The 11,874-nt window shown below is 34.2% G+C and overlaps 1 protein-coding gene across 1 annotated transcript; it reads right to left on the reverse strand.

Moving 5' to 3' along the window:
* Positions 1–139: 139 nt before the first annotated feature.
* Positions 140–1,048, reverse strand: LOC133336604 (putative mediator of RNA polymerase II transcription subunit 29; the record flags this gene model as incomplete). Its single annotated transcript, XM_061544887.1, has 1 exon — positions 140–1,048. A coding segment is annotated over exon 1 (909 nt), but the record flags the coding sequence as incomplete, so codon positions are not given.
* Between the last annotated feature and the right edge of the window lie 10,826 nt (positions 1,049–11,874).

The raw sequence follows: 11,874 nt of genomic DNA on the forward strand, positions 1-11,874 counted from the left end.
CTTCCACGCTTAAGCCATTAGTGGAACCATCAAATTTAAGGTTCCAATTTTGGATGATTGAGGTGATTTTATCAAATGGCATATTACTACTACTCATAGAACAATGTGGAGAAGAATTTGATATATTACAAGTATTTACTTGCTGAGGATGAGTTGGTATTGTGTTAGGCTGGAAATTTAGGTTTTCTCGTAATGTATTCGAATTGGTTTGTTGTTGGTTACTTTGATTGGTACATGCTGTTTGTCTGTTGTTTTGCATTGCAGTTGGTTGATACATATGGTTTGGTGTACCGGCAGATGGAACGGGGTCTGAAATAGTGTTATTGGGATTCATTTGCTGTTGATTTGGGTTATCAGAAGGAAAATTATAATCCCCTTGGTTATTTAATATCGAATTGGGTTGTTGTTGTGCTGAACCATGTTGAATATTCGGATTGTGAACTGCATTGGTAGGGCTATTGTTAGCGTTTTCATTGCTACCTCTAGGAAGAAGGTTAATATTTTGGAGAATCCTTGTGAGACTTAATTCGACTATCTTTTCTATTTCAGTCGCACTTACGCCACTGTTGGGATTAGCTGATTGAATCGGAGAAAACAAATGGGAAGATACATCTAAATTTCTAGTCGGAGTAGCTGTATTATCAGCAGTGTTACTCACATGTGGATTTTGGCTAGAGATAGGATTATCTTGGAAAAGATTTCGAGAAGAGCTTCGAGTATTATACTGCTTAGACATCGCTCCTCTACCTTTGCCTCTGGGGGCACTTGGTTTGAAGACAGGAGCATTTTTGGCTTGCACTACTATATCCCTAAGATCATTTAGTTCGCAAGTTCTCTTGCATGTTGGGCATTCTGTCGAAGACGACATATGGGTCTCGATACAGGATCGATGGAACGTATGAAAGCACTGATTTAACATAAGGCAATCGTCACCTTCACCCATATTATTTTTACAGATGCTGCATACCGCTGGTTCCATTGTAAGAGGTACCGAAGTAGCTGGCGGAGGTTGAGAAGAGGGGTGTGGCGGCGTGTTTTGCACAGGCATGTTTAGTACTTTATTAAAGAAATTAAGAAAATGTTTACGGAAACTTGTTATAAAAGCAGTAAAAGTAATATGATATTTATAAAAAATATCAGACTACCATAGTTGATTGGAAACTCAAATATCGGAAAAATATAGCAAATTTTAAACAATAAAAAAATTAGAAGAAAAAATTCTTGACTTTGACAAAACAAGATACTAATATTATGAATTTAATATATATATATATATAAATTTTAGTACTAATAATATTTTGTTTAGCAAGGATAAACACTAAAAATATATAATTAGATAAATGTTAACAAAGTTTTACTAAAAAAATATGATAATATTTATGTTTTCTTGCCATTTACTGATGAACGTGAAGAAGAAAATGCGTATAGATTTGGAAAAGACAATAGATTTTGGTCATAAACTGGTCTATGGAATCTTGTTAGCTCACACGAAACATAATAATAGGATCAAACCAACAAAATATATATATACATGGCCTTTCGAAACAACGGTCATGAAATTGCAATCCAGCTAAATTCATGAAGTCCTAGCTGAGTGAAAGGATGTTGATACCTCAGATCAACTATCAAAAGCTTCGAATGTGCAAACAAGTTTTTCAGTATAAATTAGCAAAATAATTTCATTCGTTTATTTAGGAAATTGTTGTAGTAAATCAAACGGTTAGCTATTTTGGTCCTAAAATTCGCCTAAATGCTAAATTTCCAGGAAGATTTCTTCAACTATTCCTGAAATAAAATCCTGAAATCATAAGCTCCTTCAAACTGAAAATACATGAAATTTAAAATACTTTAACTTAAAAAAAAACAAATTAGGGCCAAAATGATGTGATCATCTCTTCGGCCCCACGTTGGGCGCCAAATTAATGTAATTCCCACAAGGATGAGGTGTGTAGTTTGTAAAGATGATTGAAAACACCGATGAGTTTATGGAGATGAAGGACTGCGGGAGCCTTTGCTATGCTAGCAGTCAGTCGGTTGGGGAGGTTCGGTCCTTTTCCGCATAAACCATTATTCATCACATTTAATTATTATAGACTCCCTATTTTTATTTATCTAGAAATACTATTGGTAATCTAACTGGGCCAGAATGACTAACGCGTAAACAAAATCCCCTACATTAGTCATATTATGCAAATCTAAATTAAATTGAAAACAAAACATCTATATCCTTCCAAAAGTTATCCTCACAGTTGTTGTTGTGAGAATCCGCTTCATAACCCTCACCGTCCGATATCCTGAAAGCGTTGAAAATTATCATCAGAACCCCAAAAATACTTACATCAACTTCTTCACTTCATCAGGCAGGAAAACATAAAGGAATCTTTTACCAAGTCATCTTTTGACTGCTACAATTCATTTTATTCAAAGAAAGAGACATTTTGCTTAATGAATAAAAAAAATAGATAACTAAAATAACTAATAATTATATATTTCATTATTCGAACATTTCATTATTAGACTATTAATAAAAAACTGCCCTTAAAGGGTTAATTTCATTAAAATGTTTCTCGCTTTCAAGCGTAAATTTGTGTTAGGATATTACGTAGATACAAATCAAAACAAAAAAATAAGAATAAAAACAAGAGTGAATGAAATTACATATTTACATTGTTTGTAAGTATGTAAATACGTATGACTGTTTTTTGTTTTCTTTTGTATCACCACAGGTAATGAGAAGTAATAAAGAGATTGAGTGACATTTGATTAACGGTTCTCTCAAATATATATATTCACCTCACTGGTGAGAGCTAATGAAGAGTATGTAACTGATCTACTTTATCAATTCTCATTACAAGTTAGGCAAACCAATTGAACGTAAGAGAAAGTATACAAAAATAAAAAAAAATAAACAGCTGATGTTCAACTTACCACCAATTACTCGATTTGTAGAAGGCCTCCTGCATTTCGGTTTTGATGGTTGCTGCTGCAAAAAAATGTTAAGGGAATTGGAAAGACTTTCTCTCACTCTAATCGATTGGAACTCTCCTATCCAAATATGGCAAATTTCCAATTGAGTTTAAAAATATCTTTTTTTGATTGTAACAAAAATATTAGCAAATTAGCAGATACTTATATCGATGTACACTGGTGATGCGGATAGTTGGGATTTGGTGGTCATATGCCAAGCATCATCACTAGGAATCAGGCGACCACTTAATCTTACATAGGGATGATGATTATGAATACGCTTTTTCTTTTGTATGTTTTCCATGTAGGTTACTGATGATTTGGTGGATTCATCGAACATAGATTGTTTGTTGGGATGATAGGGAAACTTTTTTGGTGAAGCGCTGATCACCAGGGTTCCATGGCTATGACTGCCATTCACTATCCCTTTTTGAAAAAGAAACCATATAGGTTTTTAATAAAGGTTTGCCACAATGCTTTCGTCCAAGTACGTGATTAAGGCCAAAAATATCGAACAAGGCGTAGATAAGGTTCAAAGGTTTTAGTTTTAGTTTCTGATACTGATGATGTGGAATCTATCTTCAATAGACACACTATTTTTTTTTTGCACTTTTGGTCTTCGGTATTATTGTGGTATTTTATCTTTTCAGATTATCAATAATTTTTTAAAAAATTTAATAATATTAGGTTTTTGTTCTTATTCACAATTATTTGAATTCATCGAACAATAGAGGATGATTGAAATATAAACTGATTTTTTTGATGAACTAATTTGATGTTCGTACTTCGAGATCTGATAATAAAAGGAAGTTCTTAATAGATTTTTGCAACATGATACCTGTATTTGACACTTCTCTAAAACATAGAATTACTTATAAGTTGCCATATTTAGCTTCATGACACAAAGCTGCACCAAGAGGTAGCAAGTTTAGAATTTTAGTGTGAGGTACAAACATTTGATGTTGATATTTTTTATCATTGATAAAAATAATGGATACAATATTATATCTAAAAAAATGTCTAATTCTGAATTTTTGTATACAAAAATATGTATACGGTTAATTTTTTTTATAAAAAAATAAAAAAATGTTTTTTATGCATACAATATGTTTGTCAAACAAATGTGTATCTGGTTAGTTGTGTAACAAACCATTTGTGTTCTCAAAGATAATGAAGTCACCACAGCCAAAGAATATCGTACCAAAATAAAAAAATAACAAAAATTATTAACTGTCAATTTTTATATTTGCTATTTACCATTCATAACATTGTGATAAGTGGATTTCAGCAATTTGCATTGTATAGTAAATTTCTATAAAATCTAAAAAAAATTTAAGAGATAATAATGTAAATTTAAATTATAAAAATTAATGTGCGATGAAGAGAAAAATTTGTACTGTGGATATGAACCTTGTGGATATGAACCTTGCACCATGTTTGGTAAATATAGTGAAAAATATATATATAAGCATTCTTTACCAGCGTTCATATCTAGGATTTTGGCAAAACATATAAGGGTATTTTTGATATAGTGTAAAATAATATTTGAGTGCTTTTAATCTTTGTTGTTGATATGGTTGTGTGAAATTTGTTATAAATTCTAGCCTGATAGTAAAATCTGTAATAATATATTTTCTTGGTGAAAACGGACATTACAAATTACGTTTGAAAAACGCGCTCAAGAACCCCAAAATACAGAAAATTGAGGGGTACCGTTATATGGGGGGTGCCAGAAAAAATTGACCTATATTTATAATTTTTTGTAGGTTAATTTGGTACCCAATAAAAACTCAAAGTACCATATTTCAGCGAATTCTGTTGAAAAACACGCTCAAGAACCTCAAAATACCGAAATTTGGGGGGTACCCTTACATGGGGGCCGTCCGAAAAAATGGATCTATATTTATAATTTTTAGTGGGGATATTTGCTACCCAAGAAGAATTCAAAGTACCAAATTTGAGCGAATTCGGTTGAAAAACACGCTCAAGAACCCCAAAATACCGAAAATTGGGGGGTATCCTTATATGGGAGCTATGCCTAAAAGTGGACCGATATAGTCCATCTTCGAACTTGACCTGCCTGCAGACAAAAGACGACTCTATGCAAAATTTAGGGGCTCTATCTCAATTCGTTTAGACGCTAGAGTGATTACAGCAGACAGACGGACAGACGCACATACATAAATCGTCTTAGAATTTTACGCTGATCAAGAATATATATACTTTATAGGGTCGGAAGTGAGTATTTCGATGCGTTACAAACGGAAAAACAAAACTAATATTCCCTCCATACTACGGTGGAGGGTATAAAAAGGGGGTTATATGGGGACTATCCCAAAAAGGGGCCGAATATTAATAATTTTTGGTAGGGAGATTTGTTACCATATACGACTACAAAATTCCAAACTGCAGCAAATTCGGTTGAAAAACGCGCTCAAGAACCCCAAAATACCGAAAATTGGGGGTACCCTTATATGGGGGCTATCCGAAAAAATGGACCTATATTCATAATTTTTTGTGGAGAGATTTGGTCCCTATTAAGAACCCAATATATTAAATTTCAGAGTATTCGGTTGAAAAACGAGCTCAAGAACCCCAAAACACCGAAAATTGGGAGGTACCCTTATATGGGGGATATCCAAAAAAGTTGACCTATATTTATATTTTTTGTGGAGAGATTTGTTACCTATTAAGAACCCAATGTATTAAATGTCAGCGTATTCGGTTGAAAAACGCGCTCCAGAACCCCAAAATACCGAAAATTGGGAGGTACCCTTATATGAGGGACATCCGAAAAAGTTGACCTATATTTATAGTTTTTTGTGGAGAGATTTGTTACCTATTATGAACTCGAAATACTAAATTACAGCCAATTCGGTGGAAAAATACGATCAAAACTCCCAAAATACGGAAAATTAGGAGGTACCGTTATATGAGGGCTACCAGAAAAAGTGGACCTATATTTATAATTTTTTGTGGGAACATTTAGTAACCAATAAGGACCCAATGTACCAAATTTCAGCAGATTCGGTTGAAAAACGCACCGAAAATTGGGGGGTACTTTTATATGGGAGCTATGCCTAAACGTGGACGGTATATCCCATCTCCGAACTTGACCTGCCCGCAGACAAAAGACAACCCTATACAAAATTTCAGCACCCTATCTCAATTCCTTCAAAAGATAGCATGATTACAACAGACGGACGGACGGAAATGGCTAGACCGTCTTAGAATTTTACCCTGATCAAGAATATATATACTTTATAGGGTCGGAAATGAATATTTCGATGAGTTACAAACGGAATGACAAAATTAATATACCCTCCATACTATGGTGGAGGGTATAAAAACATAATACCCTGTACCACAGTGTGGTGAAGGGTATAATGAGGTCGTGAATATCGCCATATTTCAGATGAGACCTTTCAGGCTGTCTGCAATTATTTTAATTTAGAGGGCAGAAGTTCAGTTTTATACTTTAAAAATTTCTTAATTTCGTCTCAATCGGACAATTGTTTTGTTTTTGTGAACCATTTACATGAAATGTATGTATGAGATCTATATATAAATCTGAAGTGATTAATGAAACCATTGAAGTCTCAATTCGGAAGTCCTTGTTAATTTTATTGTCAATCAGACAGTGGACAGTGGCGGCGTGGAGGGACTTGTTGTACTCCTCGCCGTGTTTGACAAGCGACAACGAGGTACTCCCAATCAGTCAATGATGTAAGGCATTATTGGTGGTTCTTTATTTTCGAGCGTAACAGCATAATCAAATTTGTAATTTGGGGTGGTGACAGAGGCCTGTTGGGAAATAACGCGTAGACGTTATTCGACTAGTTGCTTAGACTACAAGTTAACACTATGTCCGATGGTCGCCAAATGAACGCTGCGGTTCATGTAATCGCAGAGGCTCGCGGTGATCACTGAGAATAGGTTGTCGTTTACTAATACATTTAAATATTCCAATGGGAGAAACTGTCAAGCAAGGAGAGCAAAACAACAATCACTGCTCGGTGGCATCTGCACTCTACGGCCTCCGATGAGACAACTTGCCGAGGATATGGCCGTTGTGTCAATCAGGAGACGTGATTAACTGAGGTCGGGAAGTTGGGTCAGAACGTATCAAACTTATACACACTCTTAATTTGTTGAATTAGGATATGGCCGTTGTGTCAATCAGGAGACGTGATTAACTGAGGTCGGGAAGTTGGGTCAGAACGTATCAAACTTATACACACTCTTAATTTGTTGAATTAGGTTCAGGTTGATGTATGCGAAGTTTCGACGAAATCAGTTCAGATTTATATGTAACTCCCATATATGTTTCCGATTTTATGTGAATGATGCACCAAACTCCTAATACTTTTCCGATTGGGAAAGTGGTAATTTTTGTGCATTTAATGCATCAAAAATGAGAAAAAATATGGCAAGGAAATTGATGTCCAGATGTTTTGCCACACAAAGATCATACTTCAATGAAGCCAAACATATTCCTATTCATTTTCTTGAACCGTAACCTATACATCACAAGACATGTGATAACTTCATATGCAAATACTCTACAAAATCATCGATCATAATATTTTAGATAGGGTCCTAGCTAACAAGAAGCTTGAACCGGATACTTTGATTACAATGCCGAATTTTGTATCGGTTTTAATTAACCTATTAAACTTATATGCATATATTTTGAAAGCTAAAGGTATAACTAAGATATTTTAGTTTCACTATCGCGAAATGGAAGAGACATCGGCAACTATATATAAAGTAACATCGGGTAATGTGGAGTATGCAAACGCTTGAAATATGTCAATGCCAATAAATGTTTTCCTAATTAGTGAAACAAAAATCAAACTTGGTTTTGTAAAAGTGTGATTTGAAAAAATTTAATGGCATGTTAATATCTACAATATCCTGTATATAGAACGGTCATAGAATCTTTGGAGGACCATTGAGATGAAATCGGGCGAAATTAAATGTGCTATATTTGAACCAATTGAAAACCCTAATACACATACCATTCTGAAATCAATGAAAAATTTCATGTCAAATGGGCAGACTTGGATTCCTTGGTGTATAATTTGTATGAAATCGAGTCAAATTATGTATGGGAGCTATATATAAACATTTGGACCTAATAGAGTAACCGTTGCATGCACAATTTTTATACCCTCCACCATAGTATGGAGGGTATATTAATTTTGTCATTCCGTTTATAACTCATGGAAATATTTATTTTCGACCCTATTAAGTATATATATTCTTGATCAGGGTAAAATTCTAAGACGATCTAGCCATGTCCGTCCGTCCGTTCATCTGTTGTAATCACGCTATCTTCTGAAGGAATTGAGATAGGGTGCTGAAATTTTGCATAGGTTTGTCTTTTGTCGCATCTTTTTTTCTCAATAGCATTTGCTATGCAAAATTTGACTCAATCAGACAAATATTGGGAAACTATATATAGGAGTTATATCTAAATCTGAACCGATTAAAAAAAAAATAACTTCGCAGACATCAGTCTGGATCTAATGCAATACTCTGTGCAAAATTTTGTCTCAATTTGACAAATATTGGGAGTTTTGTGCATTATTCACAAAAAAATCGGACGAAACTATATGTGGGAGCTATGTCTAAATCTGAACCGATTTTTACAAAACTTCGCAGCATCAGTCTGCACCTAATTCAGTACTCTGTGCAGAAGTTTGTCCCAATCGGAAAAATATTGGTATTGGAAAAATATTGGTATCATTCACATAAAATCGGATGAAACTGTATATGGGAGCTATATCTAAATCTGAACCGATTTAAAAAAAAACTTCGCAGACATCAATCTGACATCTTGTATTACCAACCATCCTTAAAATGTCAAAGCTTTATCCTTTATATTATTTATGCTGCCAACCAACACCATATTTTATTTCTTGAATATTTTGTAAACTTCTTTATTTAGCACATGACAATTTATTGGCGCCAAAGGCAGCTGAGAAATTTTAAAATTTATGGAGACATTTCTTCCACAATAATATATTTTTAAAAAACAATCTCGCTTTCATACAAATCTTACCACACACGATGTTCTCTTAACTGTCCCCTTACAATTGCTAAGAAAATTTCTTTATATTATTTCTATTCTTTTTACAAATATCAAATAATTGTTGAAGGGAATAAATCATCGATTTTAAAAGACAACAAATACGAAATTCAATACCTTTTCTTTTAGATTTGAAAACAGCAAATCTAACAAAAAATTTCACTTGTTCTTTTCTTTTTGTGTTTGTGATTTTTTGCACTGAAATTTCAAACAATACAATGAAAATCCATCTACAAAACAATGCTGGACAACAAAACATAACAAATAATTGCAGAAAAACGATTTGCCTTGCCATAGAAAGAAACAAATCATGGGAAATTTCCAAATCTTCAATAGTGGACAAAGAAATTGAGATCTTCTTTTTTATGGTTGGTGGGGTGGGCTTGACAAAATTTTACCTGTTTCGGGGGAATTTGCCAAAACAAAAACATGTTCTGCCAAAACGCTAGCTGTATTGTTTACAATATTACCGGCCATCAATGCCTGTGGACACACCGACAATTTTTTTTGAGCCAACCAAACAACCAACAACTTCATTTGTTGTCTTTTGTTTTGTTTTCTTTTTTGTGAACAGTTATTGGTTTTGTTTTGATATCTTTGTTAATTTCTATTACTTGTTTGCCCATCTGGTCGGTCAGTGTATTGTAGGCGTGTGAATTTTCCTTGTGTTTTGATGGTTCCATTACAGTTTGTGAAAATTATTCGGAAATCAAGAATAAAGAAATTAGATGAATAGAATCATCGGGGCTGATGATTATGATGTTTTGGGAAGTCATGCCACCAAAGGCGTGACAAAAAATATCATTTTTCAAAAATTAATCAATAGTAACCACCCAGAAGGAAAATTTGTAATGTTTGTTTCTTAAGTCTTTTGTTTGGTGGAGAGTGCTACATATGATTAATTGTTTGATGGAAGATAAAATCGTTTATGCAAGGACTAGATTGATACTAATATGTTAAAAGTGACAAAAAGTTAAGCGGAAATTTTTGGACGAAAGTCATCGATCTCAATAATATCAATTTTTAGAGTAGTTAAATTTTAAGCAAACCAGTAAGAAAAGTAGTAAAGTCGGACTGGGCCACCGCTTTGGGTATATTGTACATATGTATCCTTACAATTGCATGCCAGTCGAAGGAACATACTCATGTCTTTTTGTAACCTATGGTAAATTTAATTTCAGGGCAGATTTAGAGTCGTCTGTGTACCATGGGACAAATTAATGGAAAACGGTTTAAAGCAAAATTGATACGCGCTATTGAAAATGTAATTTCAATCAGACACCCGTTCGAAATACATATGGAAGCTGTGGCTGCATCTTCAACAATGTCAACAAAACGCAATAACCTCATTCAAGTCTCAGTTTGATACGTTTTGCAAAATTTAGTGTTAATCGGACAAACATTACGAGTTTGGTGCACCATTTATGCAAAATCGGACGAATATATATGTATATGTGGGAGCTATATCGAAATCTGAAACGATTTTTCCGAAACTTACCACACACCATTCAAGACTCAATTCAGTGCGCTGTGCCAAATTTCGTGCAAATCGAAGGATATATGGGGACATTGGTACGCCATTGGTGCGCCGCACTGTAGAAAATGTAATTTCAATCAGACACCCGTTCAAAATACATATTGAAGCTATGGCTGCATCTGTACCAATTTCAACAAAACGCAATAACGCCATTCAAGTCCCAATTTGATACATTGTGCAAAATTTCGTGTTTATCGGTCAAACATTAGGAATTTGGTACACCATTTATGTAAATTCGGACGAATATATATGTATATGAGGGAGCTGTACCGAAACGATTTTTTCCGAAATTTACCACACATCAGTCAAGACTCAATTCAGTGCGCTGTGCCAAATTTCGTGCAAATCGAAGGATATATGGGGACATTGGTGCGCCATTTACATAAAATCGGACGAAAATATATATGGGAGCTATATATAAATCTAAATTCAAGAAATTTAACACACATTGTTCTAGACTTAATTCAGTACGCTGTGCCAAATTTCGTGCAAATCAAAGGAAAGGAGCTATATCTAAATCTGAACCGATTTTCACGAAATTTAAGACACATCGTTCTAGACTTAATTCACTAAGCTATGCCAAATTTCGTGCAAATCGAAGGATACATAGGGACTTCCGTGCACCATTTACATAAAATCGAAGTTATATTTGGGAGCTATATCTAAATCTGAACCGATTTTCCCGAAATTCACCACTCAGCATTCTATACTCAATTCATGCAAATCGAAGGATATGTAGGGACTTTGGTGCACTATTTACCCTAAATCGGACGAAAATATATATGGGAGCTATTTCTAAATCTGAACCAATTTTTCCCAATTCCAATAGGGTTCGTCTTTGGCCCAAATGAATGAGCTGTGCCAAATATCATCCAATTTGAATCAAAAATGCAACCTGTACTTTGCTTACAATTTAACATCAACAGACGGACGGACGAACAGCCATAAATCGACTTAAAAACTGATTCTATGCTTATTCTCAGAAGGAACCATGTGTCTATCTCGTTTCCTTTTGCCAGTTACAAACATAGGCAAAAAGACACAAACAAGCTCGCTGTATGTGTACAACTAATTGGAGGAAAAATTAGTAACATAATAATAAGAAACCACACAATAGGTACGTTTGAGGGCAACCTCGAATCATAAACCAATGTTGACCATTTTCAGTGGGGACATTTTCTACCCAATGATAATCCAAAAGAAGATTTTCTATATAGTGAGAACCCTAAATACCAAATTACAGCTGATTCTGTTTATAAATAATAACGATGGCATA

This window comes from Musca vetustissima, unplaced genomic scaffold, assembly GCF_032173495.1.
Source record: "Musca vetustissima isolate MV318-11 ecotype Yass unplaced genomic scaffold, APGP_CSIRO_Mvet_v1 utg166341, whole genome shotgun sequence".
In the NCBI taxonomy this organism is placed as follows: Eukaryota; Metazoa; Arthropoda; class Insecta; order Diptera; family Muscidae; genus Musca; species Musca vetustissima.